The 19,972-nt window shown below is 49.5% G+C and overlaps 1 protein-coding gene across 2 annotated transcripts in view; it reads right to left on the reverse strand.

The window, feature by feature from the left end:
* Positions 1–19,972, reverse strand: part of IGDCC4 (immunoglobulin superfamily DCC subclass member 4) — an 87,731-nt gene that overhangs the window by 36,669 nt on the left and 31,090 nt on the right. For both annotated transcript variants that reach the window (XM_064722295.1, XM_064722294.1), the window contains exons 3-4: positions 14,081–14,222; positions 8,944–9,077 (exon numbers count right to left, since the gene is read on the reverse strand). In XM_064722295.1, the coding sequence (XP_064578365.1) occupies positions 8,944–9,077; positions 14,081–14,222 (276 nt within the window). The remainder of the gene's footprint in view (positions 1–8,943; positions 9,078–14,080; positions 14,223–19,972) is intronic.

Consider the following 19,972-nt stretch of genomic DNA (forward strand, 5'->3'; position numbering starts at 1 on the left):
AAAGCAGCCGGAGTGTGCTTTGCCCACCACTCCAGCTCTTGTAAAGCTGTCAACATCGGCTCTCTGTTTGCGTACACGCATTTGGAGCCGCTCCTGATCACGCCAAAAGGGCCGGGAGCCAGCCAGACTGCAGGACGCATTCCTGCTCGGCAGCGCCTCCATTTGCACCGCTCCGAGCCGCAGCCGGGCTAAATAAACAGGAGGGGCTGTGCCGGCAGCTGCACCGAGCTCTGAGAGCTGCGGCTCCTCTGGCTCTGCCACAGCCCAAAGGGCAGCACACCTCGGGCCTTCAGGCATCCCCGTCCTCAGAAGCCTGAAGATGCACCACAGAGAGTTTCTGGGAGGCAGAAGCAGCAGCCCGTGGAGCTGGAATGTGGCAGAGGCAATAGGAAACCCCAGCTCAGGGCACAGTGGATGCTGAGACCTAACAGAAAGACCGTGTTAGAGCAGCATGGACAGTGTCATCACTTTAGATAGTAATTACTGATTAATAAGTCTGTCTTGGCACATTTTCACAGACTTCTGTGCAAACAAATTCCCTGTAAGAAAGTTACTCAGTGTATGGAGGGAGCTGAGCCTCTAGATCAGGTGACAGGCCAACAAGAAGGGAAGAAGGGAGCAGAGGTACCTCAGAGTCTTTGTGTGGAGAACAGAGCAGCCTCCCTGCCCTAACCCTAAAACCCAGACAGCTTATGTTGCTCAAGCTGAGCCCTTAAAGCACTGCAAGCTCCAGCTATTCCCATGCAGCTGCCAAACCCAGTGACTAGAAAAACAAAGGCTGCAAGAGGCTGTTTTGTAAAGTCACCACTGCAACAGGAACCTCCTCAGTGAACCAGGAATGTCCCATGGCTGACAACAAGTCAGGATGATGTCCCAGCTTCTGGTCCAGTGGCTCAAGAGAGTCTCCCATGGTCTCTGTCACTAACCTGCTGTGCTGCTCTGGGTACATCTCTCAGCATCTCTGGGACTCCATCTGCTCACAGTTCATAACACAGCTATTCACAGAAGTGAAGGTGCAAAAGTAATAGCCAGAGAGCATCAGAAGACCCTTAGCAAAAGCCACACTATCCATTATTTAAATATAAATACCCCCACAATCAGTAAACATGAGATATCCCTGGGGATATAAGCTTGCCAGCCTCTGGGATTCAGTGGGAACACCCTCATGCCTTTTTAACCATCATTATACCAGCTCTCTTTGTCATGATCATAGAGCAGCACACCACTTTCCAGAATGATGCATGAGGAATCTCCAAGGAGAAAAAAAAAGCCCTAAGTCCTATTTTCTTACCTCTTGCAGAGCAATGACACAGAGACATGGCCAACAGAAGACCATTCTGGCTCACAAGTCACCCTGAAGCTCCTCCTTACTCACCCTGCCTCAGTGGCCAGAGCTATTTCACTCCAGTCACTTCCTCCTTGTGCTCTGAGGCTGATGTTTCCCAGGGGCTGACACCTACTTCATCAGACCTATTTGCAATTCAGATTTATTTGTGATATCAGATCCATCTGCAATTCAGGCACATCCAGTGACAGCAGAAAGGGATGAGGCTGGAGGCCCTGGACCGTGCAGGAGGGCACAACCTGCTTCCTCTGTGACCATGGCTCCTGCTCTGCTCCATTCCCTCTGCCAGAGCAGCCATCCACTGTCCCGAGCAGCTCTGAAAACAGGAACATTTTGGGAAGGAATCTTGCAGAGGGCTCTCCCTGATGCCAGGTACACAGAATGCTTCCCACAAGTGACGCTGTGAACACACAACATGCTGGGAGCCCACAGTAAAACAGTCTGGCAGCAAACTGAGACTGCCAACTTGGAAGGGAGAGAAGTAAAAGCAGATGGATGCATCTGCATTCACTCAGGACAATGCAAATCTGTTTTTCTAGGAAAAGTCCAGAAGAAAAGCTGGCTTTCCATGGGGAAAGATCATTGCTGATATCCACAGATTCTGTCAGAGCCCTTAGCTTGGACACTTGCTGGGTGCCACAGAGAACCCTGATGTAAGGCTGTGCATGAAGACAGTGTTTGATAGCACCATCTGCCCCTCCTTGTCCCATCCTTCCTCTCTCTTCCTGCTCCTCATTCTTGTCCAGAGTCTACTTGGCATTGTCCCCTGGCTGCACCAGGAACAGAGATGGGCAAGAACACCTCTGATACCGAAGGCAAACCCTCAGTTGTGTTCTGAGCAATCCCCAGCATCCAAGATATCCAAGTGAGGGCTCAGAGCAGCCCAGCTCTGCTCCTGACTCAGTCTCCCCTGTGACCCAGGCCCACTCCTGTTCCTCAGCACCCCTGTAGGTACTGGTGGGTCCTGGAGACAGGGACATGTCTGTCCTGTGTCAAAAGTAATGGGATTAGACACTCCCATGAGCTTTGCTTTGCCCCCAGACACTCCCAACATCCTCACTCCTGCTGCTGGGCGCTGTCAGCGCCGGAGGGCACCGCCAGCCCTCGACCTCAGAGAGCTGCTGAGGCACAGCTGTAACACCAATGATTAATAATTAATCAGTGTCATCAGGAGCCCAAGCACATCAACCTTCCTGTCCTGCAGCCCACTGCAAGCTGCTGACCTAATTATGGTCTCTATTCCTAGCTCCTTTCCAGCCTCTCCACACAGTCACAGCCTGTCCCACATCCTCCAGGGCAGGCTAGGTGTGATCCCTGTAGTGCAGATGTGCTCATGCACCACAGAATTGCACCATCACCAAGGGACTCAGAGGAGAACTGAATGGAGCCTACCACTTAAACCGTGCTTCAGTCCAAGCCTTACCAAATACCAGCTGTTATTTCAGGAAGCCTCAAAAGTGCAGCAGACCTGAATTAGTAAGGGATGCATGTGGAGAACACCAGAGGACCATAAACCACACCTGAATCCACACATCCCTCGTCTGCAGGAGCTGAAGGCAGAGTAACACACGAGCCTGGCCACATCTGACAGCTCTAAACGTCATGCACAGCTACCACTGCGTGTGGATTAGAGCAGTTTCCCCTCAGGACCTGGAAACAGCTCACCTATTCCCAGCCGTACATCCCTTGTTCTGCTCTATTATCCTTGACACCTCTGTTGCCACTCACTTCGGTGCCATCCCCAGGCTTAGCTGTTGTGCTTAATGGGAGGTGAGGGCTCTGCATTTTGTATCAAACCCTCTGTCACTGCGGGCTGCTGGAGCTGTCAGGAGTGTGGCACATCATAGCCCCACAGAACTTCACAGACAGCTGAGCTGGAACTCCCCTTGGGCTCCCAGAGCAGGCTGCTGACACTGGAGCTATGAGCAGCTTTCCCTCAGCGATGTGAGGGGTGTGATGCATCTTGGCCCTGTAGGAACCCCAGCCAAGCAGAGCTGTGTGGTTGGATGGATGCCTGACACACATCTGCACCAGCCTTTCACAAGTTTCACCCAATATTAATGGGCTCGATCCTGCTCCACGTGTGCTTGAAACCCACCAGCAGTGACAGGCTCAGTAAAGTGAGATGGAGTTTAAGTTTACAGCTTGTTAGGCAGAAGGTCACTTCTAGCCTTAAAGATCTATTTATTAAGCAGGAAGTGTTGTGTACCTCCTCCTTGATCTTGCCATCCTCTGAATTCACACTTGCCATGGCTTGCTTAGCACCTTCTGCCACAGGCAGGAGCAACAGTGTTTTACAGAATCCATCAGATGCATTATGCAAACAGCTTCAGATACCTGCTTCCCAAGAAACCAGAGCTGTGAAATACTCGTAAACAGAGTCTTCATGGCTGAGCTTTTGGGATGTCAAGTGGAGAGCAGTTTCCTGCTTAACTGCTAGTGAAGTGAGAGACCAGAGGGCAAAGGAAAACAGGATGCTAAAAGGAGAGAGGGAAAAGTGAGAGTTCTATGTCCTGCACAGGAGGCACATGGAACAGGAACATGGCAATTGCAGGTTGGAACTGGGATGTCTCTTTCTCCAGAGGCGATGCATCATTTGCTGATCATGCCAACAACTCACAGCAAAAATGCAATTGTGTTACCCCGCCCCACACTTTCTCTCCCTACACATGCCCACAACTCATGCCTCTCAGAAGAAGAGTGCCATGCCCACACACAGGTGTGGACAGCTCTGCCCCCACAACCACACAGGGCCCTGCTGTCCCTGCAACAGGTTCCTGCTGGAGGAAGACCACCCTAATCCAGGTTGGACCATCCCTCCACTCTGGCTAATGCTGCCCTTCACTGTTGCTGGCAGCACACACAGGATCAATGCCCAGCTGCAGTCAGGGAGGCCAGCCCAGAGCAGCACTGACCCAAATCCAAAGTTCCCTGTCCCCTGGCTGCCCAGTACCTGTGCTGGAAGCCGCGAGGGGAGCAGAGCACGTGGCCAGGGCTCGGGCTGAGTGCCAAGCCAGCATCCAGCACGTCATTCGCACATGCAGGGACTGAAAATCCACTTGTGGTAACAGCACGTCTGTTTCTGCGAGGTGGTGGCCAACTGCGAGTGTTGCTCACTTCATCACCACCTTCCCCTCCATCCCCAAAGCTCATCCCAGTCAAGAGCTGTATTTCCTACACCCCTCTGGAGCAGGAACCATCCCAGGCTCTGTGTTGGTACCTGCAAGCCACTGCAGCACCAACACCAAAAGAACAAAAAAACTGAAGGTGCTTCAGCTGCCTCCAAGCTCTGTCCCTGTTATCACGTTCATACAAATATTTGGCTGAAAAATCCATTTCCTGGGACACTGCTGCAGCAAGCTGCTACAACTGTCAGCGTAAATGATGTTCTGCCAACGGCAATCTCGCAGTGTCATCTCTAATAACACGGCACTAAATCCCAGCTCGCGGGGGATGTGCTCAGCTGCTGGGAGACTCCCCCGTGTTTGCTCAGCCCAGACCTCCACCCACCACCCTGCTCTGTTCTCCAATTCCTGCATTACAGCAGCACAGGGAGATTCTGATTCTTGCCTATCTGGTTTAAGGCAGAGGTTTTTCCCACACATGTCACAGCAGTCACAGCCACCCCACATGCACAGACCAGGGTCCAGAGGACATGAGGAGGGAAATCCCACACCCACACTGAGATACATGCCCACACCTCTCTCTGTATGTGCCCCTGGATGCCCTCCAGCACCAAATGCCCATAATCATTCTCCAGACTGAGCCACCCTTTCCAACAGGGTAACTCCAAGGCTATTTATTACATTATCCCTATTTACAGAAATTTCCAGTTGAGGAACTGGTTCTCCTCTGCAGCCCAACAACAGAGAGGGAGAGAGAAGAAGGGAGTCCTGGCTCCCAGGACCATGCTTTGACAATCCTTCTGCAATAACCAATAAATATGAAAAGACACAAACACTGAGATCTACATGAAAGAGATCTGGGGTCAGGATCTCAAATTTGTTTCTCCTGCTCCAGTGGGAGAAAACTATTCTCTACTAAAATTGTCAAGATTTTTAACTTTCTTTAAGTCACTTGGGAGACACCATACTGCTTATACATACTCAAAGGGAATAAAAAATAAGGAGGAATAACAATTTTTTCAAGATTCCCAATGCTTTGCAACTAAAACTAATAGGATGAATTGCAAGGAAGTGAAATTTGGGTTAGCTGTGGAGAAGAGATCCCGGAATTCATTCAACGGGGAAGATGCAATGGAAATTAGGGGGAGGCACACTCCTTGTGACATTTAAAAACAGAATAGACCAAATCTTTGTAAAAACCTACTGTTGTTGCAGCAGCACAGCTTCTGACTGTTACTTGTGCTGCATTGTGCCAGTTGTGGGGCAAATACACAGCAAGAGGGAGTCCCTATTCCCATGAAAACACACAGAGCAGGCATGTGCATGACACGGAGGGGGAAAGCGAAGTGACAGGCAAAGTGACCTGCTGAGACCACACGTCATGTTCCTCAGGCCCTTCTGCTACTCTTCTTTGAGAGCTGCTTTATGAAGCATGGCAACACTTTCGTGTGTATGTCAAGAACCTGGGAACACAACCAGGACACACAAGGAATTACTTCTTTATCTACAAGTTCAGAGTAGGGCTCCAGAGCCTGCTTCCAGAAAAAGGAGCTACAAGGAACAAGACACAGCTGACCCCAAGGAAAGGCAGCATGCACAGCCAGGGCCTGGGAAAGCATCCCACAGCCAGCTCCTGATGCCCTTTTGGCAGAGAGAGACACAGGGTTCATTCATCACCTGTCCAGGTGAGGGGTGAAGGGACAGAGCTGCCAGATGTGCACTGGGAAGCAGTGGAGATCCAAGGGGAAACCCGAGCTATCCCTGTTCCAGCAGCAGGCTCTGTTTCAGGGCTGCGTGACTGCATCCCGCTGTCCCGTCTGCTCTCTTCCCTTCCAGCTCCAAACGCCGCTTCCCCAGGGAAGGTCTGGAAATTTGCACCATGAAGTCTGCACAGCCAAAACATCTGCAGCCCCGCCTGCCCTGCCTGGCCACGGCCAGCATGTGCTCAGCCACGGACACACAGCACAGCCCACATTCCCCCCAGGACAGGGAAGTCACACTGCCCAGGGAAATGACACTTTTGGGGTTTTTAGACTGTGCAGATATGACAGAAAGGGGTCACGTTAATTGCTGCTTTTACAGGAAAAGGCCTTTAATAAGGGAGAGGGAACAATTCCCAGCCATCGTACAAGGAACAGGGAGGGAGGGGGGAGGAACAGGACGACTGGGCAGAAGAGCTATAGAGAAACTGATTCTTTTGCTATGCACAGCTCAAATCCAGCCCTGTCTGGAAGGCAGAGGCATGAACACAAATTGTTCCCAGACCTGATCCTTGGAAGCATTTGGATTATCACCAGCAAGACCCCAAAATCTACCAGGAGCACAGCCTCCAGCATCATAACACAGCACTGCCAGGGCTGCCAGTGGGACAGAGGGTAAGGAGACACAAGGTCCCACTGCACAAACCTTTTCCAGGGACCCTGGCAGTGGGGCTGAAAGGCTGGACTGTCACCTTATCTTGGCACAAAGGAGTCCCTTGCCAGGAGCAGGGAGGGAAGAAGCAGTTTAGTCGCTCCTATCTGCAGACACACAGGAGTTTGGTCCCTAAAATTTCCAAATAAGCAACACTAAATAACGGTACTTCAGTCTATTGTTCTTTTGTTGTCTGTCTTTCAGTTTATTTTGGGTTTTTTTTTCCTAGGATTCTTTGTTTTGGTTTAGTTGGGTTTTATTTTTCACAATCAGGAAAGGATTTCTGCCTGACCAGCTCACTCCAACTATTGTCAGCTGCTTCTGAATAGGGAGGCAAAGACTCCTCAAGCCAGTCCAGGCATCCAAAAATGTGCTCTGATGGTGAAGTGCTGAAACAAAAAAGGATCAATACCATGCCAGTCACTCATGGAGGAGTTTACAGCCTGCACAGGTCACTGCAGTTTCCCATCTGTCTCAGAGATACTTCTCCCCAATTATAAAAAAACCCAGAGATTTAACAGGCATGTTTTTCATCACTATCAGCTCAATCTGGTGAAAAACTCAACCTCACATATTTGTTTTAGCAGCCAGCGGGTGGTGTGGTGCTGCAGAAGAGAGATTTGGGTGAGAACTGCAGGCAGAAATCTGCTCGGGCCGGCTGGTGCTCCAGAAGGAACGCTTCCCATTTAACCTCTTCCATTGCCTCCATTTGCAAAGCAGATTAAACATTGCAGAGCTACAAGATGCAATTATGCAGAATGAGTTATGATGCCAAGGACATCAAATTCACCTTTGCAGCTTGATCGATATTAGTTATCAATAGCACACCAGAGCCAGCACAGAGCTGTCTCTGGAGCTGGAACTGCCCATAGGAAGCTCCCCTCGGCTCCCAGCATCATTAAACACACAGAGGATCTGGCAGGGGCTGGCAATTAGATACAGAGCATTCAACCGCTCACGAATTCTCTGCAGATTCCACCCAGATTACCTCCATGACACAATCCATTGATCAGAGGTGTGTTCTCAGGCTCCACAGTTAATTACACTCCCTGCTGATGGATGAACAGCAAAGCCATTGCTGGGAAAATACATTGGGAGCAGAATGCCAAGCAACACAATCCTAAACAAAGACAGAAGGGGCTGGGAAGGATTTCAGAGCTTTCAAGGTTAAAGCTGCCTGCAAGATACACCGGGGTCAGCACAAACAGGAGACAGATGTGGCAGGGGGCACTGTCCTGAGAGAAGGGGCAGCTCAGCCAGACCCCCAGCCCTGGTGAGCTTGTCCTTTTGCAGGACAGGATGATACAAAGCTGGGGAGGCAGCCAGGCATGCTGGGAAGGATGCTGGAGCCTGGAGACCCCCACTGCACTCAGGCTCTCAGCTATGTCCTCCTCATGTCCAGACTTGCCCACTGCACTCTTGGCTTACAAAGCAAAATGCACTCAGAGGCTGAGGCCCACATTGGGAGGTGAAAGACAGCTCACAGCCAAAGCTTTGCTCCAAAGGCCTGTACCACCAGGAGAAATCCCAGCTGGGGCTGTTCCCAAACACCACATAAAGATCTCTGGAGCTCAGCAGAGCACCAGCAACATGGACACAGAACACAAGCTGGATGTACTGTGCTCAGCCTCCTCTGGACTGTGCTGGGCACCCTGGTTAAACACTGTCCTGCCAGCTACTCCAGCCTCCAGCTACTTCTCTCGCTTGCCTGGGAAGCACCTTTGTCTGTCCAGGCCAGCCCTTGTTTCTCTTGCTATCCAATGCCACTGCAGAGAACACCACCAAAAATGCTGCCCTCCCCAAGGAGCAAACGGACTGCCTCATCCCTTCTAATCACCCCAGAGCACAAAGGAGTCCTCCCAACACAGTCTCCTCACCCCATCACCAGCAAAGAGAAACCTTTCATGAAATGCCTCTCTGCAGGTTTTAAGCAAAGCTGGCCACGTGGAGAGCACACCAGGAGGGGAGATGGTCACTGGTGTTTGAGCCCAGCTCTCCCACCACACACAATGATTACCTGGCAGACCTGTGCCCAGCCAGAGGCTGCTGGCAGCACCTCACCTTTCACCACGCTGAGGGTGGCGTCGTTGCTGTAGCGCTTTCGGGCGGCGTTGGTTGCCACGCAGTGGTAAATCCCAGCATCGCTCTCCTGCACATCCACGATTTGGAGGACACCATTGGGAAGAGTTATAAACCTGAGTAACCAAAAGGAAGAGTGTGAGACAGGCTATGTCTTACCTCAGATATTCATCACCCCAAAGTCCTTTAATCCCTTCTTTTTCTCCCAAAAATCTCTCATGTGCAGGTCCTGGCAATGACAGCAGAATGGGATCAGGGAACCTCTGAGTAACCCAACCCGTAGTTCTCAAAAAGCAGCAGGTATCCATACCCTTGGAGTCTTCCAAATTTAAAAGCTGCTCTTGGGAGACCAGACTAACAGGACTTTGCTGACACAAATCAACTGGCCAGCACAAACCAACTCCATACACTCACTCTTCTACATACACATTTGTAGATGTCCCCAAGCTTGAGCACATGCTACAGCCATTTTCAGCACTTGCTTTTTACAAAGATTTGGTTGCCAGACAAAAAACACACTGCAAAGAAGTCTGAACATCATCTTTTTCTTGCTCCACCTCAAGCACATGAAAAGGGACCAGTTGATACACAGCTGCACCTCCATGGGCCAAAGCAGCCACGACACAGCCACCTGAACCTGCATCATTTCTGCTCCTTTCCTTCTTCCACAAGTTTCTGGCCTTCACAAGGTGACAAACTCACAGCTGGGCATTCAGTATCCTCTGATTTGCCCATGGGATGCTACTGGGAAACAATTCCACAGAGTGAAATGGCTACACTGCTCACGACATGAACACAATCCTTGCTGCATTACACTGAACAAAGCAGATGATTAGCAATTAGCATAAAAGTAGGAGCAGGCTGTCAGCATCTCCATTTTCTGCCTGGATTCCTAGATGGCAGCCTCTTTATTCTTGAATGCAAGGCGCAAAGCCTACGTGATCCTTTTTAATTATATATGAGATCCATTTTTAATTGCAAGCCTCTATAAACAGAGCTGCCGAGGTTTGACAGGCAGCTCTGGGTTATCAGTCTTCATTATGAAGAGGACACATTCAAAGGCAATTGCTAAGGGGAGGGATAGCAGCTATTCCACAGGAACAGCACAAAGGCAAGTTAGAACCATGAATGCCAGTCCTGCCATCCACAAAGATCACAGTAAGTCAAACTGTGGTTCTCCAGGTGCTGAGACAGCTGGAGTGCCATGAGTAAGGATCATGGAGCCAGGAAGACCTTAACAGGTCACTCATCCTGCATTCAAGCCACGGTCACCAATAGCATGCCTGCTCCTGCAGACATTTATCCTAAATCCGCACCCATGGAAACACCTCCTTGCCCTAAGCAGTCTGTTCCAGAGAAAAATATTCCTGTTGTGAGTCTTGCATCAATCCTGGACCTCAGCTACTGCAGCTGAGCTCATCGTGCCTTGTCCTTCACAGCTGATGAAGAAGGAAGAGCCACAAGAGCTCCTCCAGTGACCATTCTGTCTCCCCTGAAACAACCCTACAGCCTGATCCATGGACACAGACAGGCTGAAGCTTCCCATGCACACAAATGCAATGCCTTACATCCCTAAAGCCACGTTCCTGCTACTCACAAAGACATTTTGCTCAGGATCAAGCCCCAAAAGACCTCAGAGGAGGTGATACCGAAAAGCCCTCATCAGGATGCCTCATCAGGACTCAGGAGAAGGATGACAAATATTTGCATCCTCTCAGCTCCATGGAGGGAAAGCCTCCCACTGCGATAATATTTATTTTTGTCGTGCATCTGCTATTTGAGTCTGTAATTAATATCAACATATTTCAAACACCAGGCAAGGCATCTCCCAGCCACAAAAAGACACTTCAGTGATATATCACAGATTCACTGAGGCTAGGACAGACCTCTGATCTCTGGCCTTTCTTCTCTCAGAGCAGGGTCCCTATACCAGGGTATTCAGGACCCAGCTTCTCTTGAGGGCACAAAACAAGCCACTGTGTCTCTAAAGAGAGCAGGACCTGGAAATAAGGGAGTTTAATGGGAGACTTCATGGAAAGAGCTTGAGACAGTCCCCTCAGTACCAGTGGTAGAGATCTACTCAGTGCCATACATCCTGTTGGAAAAACGTGGCAGCAGTGAGGATTGCTCTGCTGGGGAAGCAAGGAGGGAAGAAAAGCACATTTCTCTATCCACCATTTCTCCCAGCTGCTCACAAAGCCTCCAGCTCTTCAGGGTCCCAGCAGCCCTGAACTAGAAGCCTTCAGGCAGCCTGCAAGGGCATTTGCTCCATCCCCAGGCTCCCTGTAAGGAAATTTGCCTGATGACTCACAGCAGACAGTTGTCAGAGCTTTTCTTCCACACAAAGCGCAAATCTTTTTGTCTGCTCACCTTCACCAAGGATTAAGCAGGAAACAAAAGCTAAAGGACAGACAGACAAAGGCCCTGGAAGCAAGAGAAACGCTGAATCTTGGCAGTCCCAGGAGTTCTGCTGTTGATAGCTGCAGTGTCAGGATCCCAGAGAAGCTTGCCTCGATGGGGGCTAAAGGCAAGCCCCCACCTGGAATACCCTGAAGGACAGCACACTCAGAGCAGAGCCAACTGCCAGGGCTCCAAAGGCAGCAAGAACAGCAGGGCACACCCAGAGAGCTCTGCCCCTCCCTGACAGCACTGAGGGGCTCAGGGCTGCTCACCAGGGCAGTGCCCAAGAGCTGAAATCAAGCAGCACTGCCTCGTGTCCCAACCCTGCAGCCCTACAGCTCAGAGAATATCCCAGCATTAACAGCCCTACTCCCTTTCTTACCTTCTCCCTGGTAAACTGCCAGCACACCCTACCTTCAGCCTTTTGAAGGTGCCTGGGACAGCCCAAAGCTGTGCTGAGCACAGTGAGGAACCTGCAGCTCTGTTGCAGGCTCAGTTTGGAAGCCCTTTTGCTCACAGCTCCAGAGTCCTGTACATGAACATGAGCCACGTCAAGGCATTCCTGGCACAGCAGAGAAATAAAACTTTACACACAGATAAAACCCTCACTTAGCCAAAGTGTGGACAAATATACTGTGATTGCAGAGTACGTGGTCTGCAGGTTATGGATTTGCTGTGCAGACCTCCAAAGACCTCCAGTTCCCAGCAAGTGCTCATCTTGGCTCTAGAGAAAATAAACAGAATTTTGGAGCCTGATGTGAAACCCAGCCAGCACATAAACCAGAGATTATGCCAAGAGATGTTGCACACACCCCAAATCAACTGCAATCAAGAGAAATCCTGTGAGCCACCTTTCAGCAGCAGCTGCAGATTTAAGACTGTGTTTACCCACTGTGCTTCAGAGCCAGAACTGCAAAATAATCTGTGCCTTACTCACATAGGTAATTTAGATTTTTGTCCTGAAGAGGGACAGGAAAGGTATTCCAAAAACACCAATCAGCACTATGGTACCCTATAGGTTGTTTAAATACTTTTTTAAGATCAGCTCTCAGTACCTTTGAAGTAGCACCATGCTAGAACCTGCATCCAGGGGCAAAGGCTGAAAAGAGTGCCCAGAAGTAAGAACAACAAAGAAAAGTGGAGGGGGAAGAGTGAAAAAGAGGGGAAAAGGAAGACAAGAGAGGGGAAAAGGAAAAGCAAGAAAAGGGAAAAGCAATGTGAGTTTAACATGATTATTCTATCCCTCTTAAATCACAAACACTGATGTAGCAGCACAACTCCAGTCCCTGAGCCTGATTTTGCACACCCTCCCAGCCCTGCTATTCTGGACTATGAAATCATCACCCTGACACCTGCCCAGCCAAAGGCTTCCATTTTCACGGCTCATCCCAAGTGTGCACAGGAGGGAGCCCACAGCAATCAGGCCAGCCTGAGATCCCATCCTTAGGCACAATGCAGGGAGGATAACAGAGAGCTCTGGTTGGCAGCCAACATTTCCTGGAATTCACTTAATTCCTTCGAAAGCCGGTTATATTAAATCCAACAACAACTAGACAACAACAAAAAAAGCAAATCCTTCTGAAAAAGCATATTAGCTAGAACATGATTTAAGAAGCAAGATCTGCAGATAGAGATTATGGCCTGGCTTTTACAAGGAAAACAATTTTCAGGCTGCCCGTGATGAAAGCAATCTCTGAGCAAGTAATTTCACAATATCCATCGAGCTGTCTCATTAAAAAGCCATTGTATCTATGACACACTTCTCCTGCAATCCCTTATTTTCTAGGGGTTTTTTTTCCTTCCTTTTTTATTAATTTTCTTCGTAACAGCCTCCTATGAACTTTTAGATGCCACACTCCAGACTCAAGGATATAAGTGGCTATTCTTACAGAAATAGTCACTGCTTCAAAAGCATTTCTAAACTTCCCCCCAAACACCTCCCTCTTTTTTTCCTCTTCTGCCACTTGGATTAACTTCCCCGGGTGGGAAACACCTCTTTCTGAAGAACAGAAAAGGAGTTTTTAAGAACTTAAGGACAATTCAGTTACTGATTCCCTGCAGAAGTGATGTCTACAAACAGCTAATGGTTTATCCCTTCCTCTGTAACTGACTTTCATGAAAGAAAAAGTATCATGCTTCAGGACTCTCCTCTTTTCTCCAGAAAAAGAAAATTCAGCATCTTTTAGTAGAAGGTGTCTAAACATGGCAGTAAGGCAAAAGAAAACACCTCCCATTAAAATCATAACCGAAATCAAAGAAAATCCACATAATGGAGTTCAGTTGGATACGCCCAGGTTAATGCTCCTCACCCCAGGCCCCAGTAACCCAATGAATTCCATGTCATTTCACACAAGAGGACAAGCCAAAGCATCCAAGCCTTGCCATGCCCCATCCTGGGTACACACAGGCCTTTGCAGGGTGCAGGTTCTGAGCTGTAATACCTAGCACAGTATCAGGAGTTCTTTTTCCTTTGTGGTTTGAATATGTGGGGGAAAGTCCATTTTATTCAGATGTTTATGGACCTTTTTTCCTTGGTCCCTTGAATAACTCCTCTTATATCAATTAGTTATCAGGTCCAAACCTGGTATCACCTCTCTATCACCTGTCTATCACCTCTCTCGTCATTCTGCCATTTTATAGAACCATTTCCACATCCTAAATGGTCAGGTTTTGCTTTACTCTTTTTCAAGCTGACCCAAGAAAGCAAGCAGGGCATCACCTGGGTTCTGCTGGCACAGCTTCATGGTCCTTCTCCCAGGTGATGACAGGGGAGGGCAGCCCCTCGATCCGGCACTCAAACCGGGCCATGCCATTTTCCTCCACTGTCTGCGACTCCGGCTGCTGGAAAAAGCGTGACAATGCTGGGGAAAGAAGGAGGGAAGGAAAGTTAATAACTCAGTGTTTCTGCTGAGAAATGCAAACTTGTCACAATGTATGAGCTAAGAGAAAGGTTTTTCCCTCCTGAAGACAGCCTGAAATGTAATTCCTCCCTTTCCTGTGTTCCTACAGACCCTCAGCAACCCTAACAACAGTAACTGAAAGGTTTCAATGTGTAAATTTGCTTCTTCCCTCATTTTCCACCTTAAGGGAACAGTGTGAGAGAAAGACAGGCAACTTGGCAGCTTCAGCAGTTACCTTCCTAAATTGCTTCCTTGTATGTTCACTTGCTCCATTTGGGAAGGACACAGAATGAGAAACAGAGGGGAAATGCCACAACCCCAGAGATGAGAGTTTCCCCCTTGCCTTGCAGCATTCCTGCAGCCACAGGAAATTAAAACAAGGCAAGAGGAAGAACAAGCCAGATGTCAAATTACACAAAACAACTGCCCACTGACTGGCAGTGCTGGAGACCAGAGGCAGAGCCCATAAGAGTTTTGACCCTCCTTCTCCTACCTGCAAAAACCAACTTTATTCTATTCAAGCAGATGGGAGGCAGCCAAGGGGATCCAGACACCCTGCTAAGAGGAGGATGGATTTCATACATGCCAGGATACTTGTTCACTCTCCAAGGCTCACCTCTCTCTATATATGTCTTTCCATAGTAAAGAGGCTGGACTGCTTTGGAGACAAAGCACTAAGGTCTGGAATTGCTCTTAGACCACAATCCACAGCTGCCTCTTCTTCCAACCTTCCCATGCACACAGCAAAACCCTGCAGCAGAAATCCTCCCCCAGGGCTGTCAGCATCTGTCCTACCAACAGCATAACCCGAAGGCATCTCAGTCACAGGCAGAGTTTTGAATATTCATGCAGGCTCCTGGAAGGGGGCAGAAAGCCCCCAGAAGAAATGGCTTCTGCTTTATCAATCTCTGTTAAACTGTCTTTGCTGTGAAACCTACCCTGCTGGACAAATCCATCCAACAATGCTCTAACACAAGTGCCAGAAACCCCAAATGTGGAACAAGAAACATAAATTTCAGCCAAGAAATCACACTTGAATGCTGGGCTGAGCACAGCACTGTGCTCAGAAGGACCCTGGGTGACCTCCTGGCCCTCCAACACAATTGTGTGCTTGTCTCACCACCGCTTTCCAAGAACATCCATCATTGCTTTGGATTTTGTAGGACTCCAAACTTGTAGTTTTTCTTTGCATCTCTCTCACACACAAACATCCATGCACACATATACATGCCTTATTGCAGTGTGAGCTTGAGAAAGTATGTACAGTTGGGAAAATGAAATGCTTTTGCATGACCCATTTTAACCTCGGCATATTCTCAGCTGTCATTAGTGTTTTTCTTTAATTTAAATAGTTATCACATGTTTCAAGCAACTCATTGCTCTCCGCAGCAGCTACAGACCAAATTCTCCCACCAGCTGTCTGCCACGTTTCGTTTTTCAATTCAATACAAATGGAATGAAAAATGTTTTCCTGGAAAAAATTGAAAAATACATTAATATGTAAGGCCTTAATTCAGCCAACTGCTTTAGTATTCTCAAATATACACTGCAGACCACTTCACCACAGAGTAATTTCTACAAATTACAAAACCTTTTAAGCTCATGTTAATAAAACTTGCTGAATCCAAGAGTTTAAAAGAAAATCCATCAAATGCCAGTGCATATTCAGGATGGCACCATCAAAGCAACCTTCTCCTGACAGCAGATACCCTTAATCCTCTTTCCCATTATTCTCTTCTCATCCTACAGGTGTCAATGAGAATATTTTGGCAGGCTCTGGAGGGCCATGTACTCAGGAAGATAATGATGGGAGGTAGGAATCCTAAAAAAAGAAATTTGTTAGCATTTCTGTTTCCTCCACCTCAAGCAGCATCACCTGTCTCTCTGCTGCTCATTATTAAGTGGCATCAGCTTGGGGTACAAAAGGTGACAGAGCCTCCTGGGCTCCCTGGCTTACCAGGCAATAACTTGTCCTGGTTATTCGTGGCTATCACCTGCCAGATCTGGTCCTACAAGCTTTAAATTCCCAGGTGAGAACCAAATCCTGCCCTTTACCTCCACCCAGCCCTATCTGCCCACTGTGCTGGAATAGCTCTTCAAAAGCCAAGAAAAGCACCTCTGACAGAACCTCACTAGGATGTGGAGGAGTGTGACCAAACAGTGCCCCTGATCAGGGAGCACAGGGTCCCTCTTGGAGCACACAGGAACAGCCACACTTCCCAAGGGGAGTCACAGCTCCTGGCAAAGCCATGGCTGAGAGCTCTGTGGGGGCTGGGGGCTCTACCATGGCAATGCCAGCAAGCCATCTCAGAACTCTTGGGGTGGGCTTCAGAGGCTGAGCAGCTCTACCATATTCCTTTCACAGCACAAGGTTAGGGACAGTGGGGATAGGGATGGGCTGGAAAAATCACCCCTGCAAGCTCTGAAAGAAGCAGCCTGCAGAGTCCTCCGTGAAGGAGAGGACAGGGAACGTCAACTGGGATCTTATAAGCACAGAAAGTAACACCAATTCAAACAAGAGAAGTGAAAAAGTTTCTTTGATGCAGAACTGAGCAAGACCCCTGGATGTCAGCCCTGAAAGGGTCAGGCAGAGACAGACTTGCTGGCTGGGCTCATCACTGCTCCACAAGCATCTGCACCAGCTTGGGGCCAACACCACAGCATGCTGTGATCCCTTGTGTTCCTCCTCTCTCATCCTCAGGAGTACCAGGGTGGAATGGATGAGGCAGGACACGTACAGCACCTCCAGTGCAACTCAGAGCTGTGCTGCCAACAGCTGGGGCTGGGAGGAAAAAGAATCAGGCAAGGGAGGAGAGGACTGGAGAGCAGCTCCTGTCACTTGGACACGCTGCACGGACGTGTGTGCAGGTCACAGCAAGTATGGGACAGGCTCCAACACACTGCTCATCCTGGGGCCACAGCATCCTTGGAGGGGCTGCTCCTCCCACAAACAAATCCTGGGCAGAAGAATTCTGCTGCTGCACAAGTGCTGCAAAGTGAGAGGTTTTCCCACAGGGAGGCAGCGAAAGGAGATGCTTGAGGGGAGAAGGCAGACAAAGATGACACATACTCAACATTATTTTCAACTTCTCAGCTAAGGTTTAGCTTGCAAAGCCATCCTGAGCCACAAAACCTCCCAGCCGTGTTGCACTGATTATCCTGAACACCTTAATAGGCCACTCAGTAAAAATTACCCACTGCAGGTGAGAAGGTGAAGAGCATTACAGCAAATTGCCCTCAGCAACAGCCAAAGCACCGGGCTCTGCACCTCAGGAGTGGGGCAGGCAGCTCCCTCCCCACTGACATGTTAAACCCAGCTGGAGCCAAGCCGTGTGTGCCAAGGCTTTTAGCTCTGAGCCCAGGGGTGACTGCAGGATGGTGAAACACAGCACCCTCCCCCTCTCCCAGCAGCGAGATCCGTGCAGGAGGCTGTGGGCTTGGAAAGGCTGCCAGCCAGCAACACTACACCCCAGGCAGAAAATGCAGTCTATGCAAGGAATTCAGCCTTCTGAAAGGGGCTCGCTGCTCTCTCCCACAGCGCTTTGCCCCCAGACTCTTGGCGTGCTCGTCCTCTTTGTACCTTCTACAATTATTAGGAGGTACTTCCAAGGTGGGGGCCACCTCAGCCCCCACTCAGATCTCATACACCACCCAGGCTACCCCTCTCTGAACAGGCTGGGGGTGGGAGGGGAGCACGCTAAGGAAGTGGTGGGAGCAATTTGCCACGGCTCCCCCGGCACGGCGCAGGCCCAGCCAGCACAGCGCTCGTCTGCAGGGCCATATGGCAGCACAGGATTGCTCCTGCTCTCCACAGGAGCCAGCTCCCCACCTACCCAAAACAGCATCTAAATCCACATCTAAAGTCAAGGATGGTCCAGAGCCTGTGCATTCATCTGCAGGAAGTTTTTCTGCCCAGCGTGGCTCTGCCTACAGTCCCTGGCTTTCACTCACCCATGCCCCTAATTCACAAAATAAATAGGATAAAATCTATAAAATAAATCCTTAAAGTAAGAACAAATCCTAGTGTGCCATTCCTCAAATCCCAGACCCGCAGGGCGCCACAGAGAAGACACACTGTCCATGTGGAGAGAGGATGATGAGAGATCCTGTGTGTTAATTCCTGCTGTGGCCTGTCCCTCCAGGTGCAGGAACACTCCAAACCTCTCCCGTGCTCCCTGCCAGCAGCCATGCAATGCTGGCCCATTCCCTCCAGGCACAGCAAACGTCTTCATCTGACAGGCACAATTACTGTAATTTTCTACAACCTCCCTTGCACAAAATGTTTAAGCTAAATTAAAAGCTTTAACAAATCTTCATCAATGTAGTTATTAACAGGTAGAAAGCTACACCTTCCCACAACTACAATAACACCCCTGGTACTTCCATGTGGGAGCACATGGGGCTCAGGAAAACCTGCAGGAAAACCCAGTTTATCAGCCTGAGCAGCTGCTTGTTTAACAGGCACACAGGAGCCCTCACAGCCTTGCTCCTCCCCCTTTGCCATGGCCACCACTGCCACGACGTGTGGACAGGGACAGTGGCATGGGTCACTTGGTGGCACACAGGGTGCCAGGGAACACTGGCAGCGAGCCATATGTTTATCCAGCAAAATGCCAGCGAGCTGAATTCCTGGATCATGGTGGAAAGATGGAAATCCTCACACTGTCACAGCCTTCACATGCCATTCAACCTCCCCCACTCTAGCCTGACTGCTCCAAAAGGCCTCCTCCAGCCTCTGGGCTCACTGCTGCCTGGAGCATCCCCTCGCTCCACTGGGAAGCTGGCAGCCCTCACACAGAGGTGCCAGGGCTGCTCTTGGGCTCTCAGGGGGAGGAGTGGACTCCCACAAGCCTGAAACACAGCAGATGACACCAAGAGCACCAACCCAGTACTGAGCAAGGGAGGTGCTACAAAAACCCAATGCTCCCACTTGTTACTGCAAGACTCAGTGGCACAGAGAGCCCCATAGCCCTGCATGGGAACCCCATTCCAGGGAAGGAAAGGACCTGCAGGTCAGAAGGACAAGCTCAAGGCAGGAATAACACATCTCACCTGCTGAACAGGTTTTCTACTGCTGCCCTGTCCTGACTAGCAGTCCCTAAGGCAATCAGCACAAAGAATAAGTCCATCCACTCCATCCAGCTTTGGACAGACCATGTTCAGTAGCAGGGGAAAAAATGAAAAAAACCCAAGCCTTTACAATCCTCACTTGCTCCAGCTGAATGCTAATGGAGCAGTGCTTCTGCCCAGCCCTCGGAACAAATCGAAGTGAGAGATGCATTTCATTAATCAATTCCCTCGCTGCTCCCTGCTCAGAAATGGAGAGGTTATGGCAGGTGCATGTGTGTGCCACGGAAGCTGCATTTTCCCTGTGCAGATGGTCATAAAAGGAGAACTATGAGTACACACAAGGAAAGAGTTCACCTGAAATTTCCCATTTCTGGGACAAACACAGAAGGGTATGGAGAGAGGCATCACCCATTTATGCTCTTCTGGAAAAATCCAGGAGGAGAGAAGGGCAATTTAAGTCAGCCTCCCCATTTTGAGATGTCTCCACTGCTCTAACTCGTAAGACACCAAATAATAAACCCAGGACCATAAAAGAGACACAGCCCACTGCCACTGGGCAAGAGACACAGCACACACTTCAACGTGAGTCACCCTAAAAGGGAATAAATATATCCTAACTCAGACTGCCTGGGACTGAGGCA

The sequence above is a fragment of the Zonotrichia leucophrys genome, chromosome 10, assembly GCF_028769735.1.
Source record: "Zonotrichia leucophrys gambelii isolate GWCS_2022_RI chromosome 10, RI_Zleu_2.0, whole genome shotgun sequence".
In the NCBI taxonomy this organism is placed as follows: Eukaryota; Metazoa; Chordata; class Aves; order Passeriformes; family Passerellidae; genus Zonotrichia; species Zonotrichia leucophrys.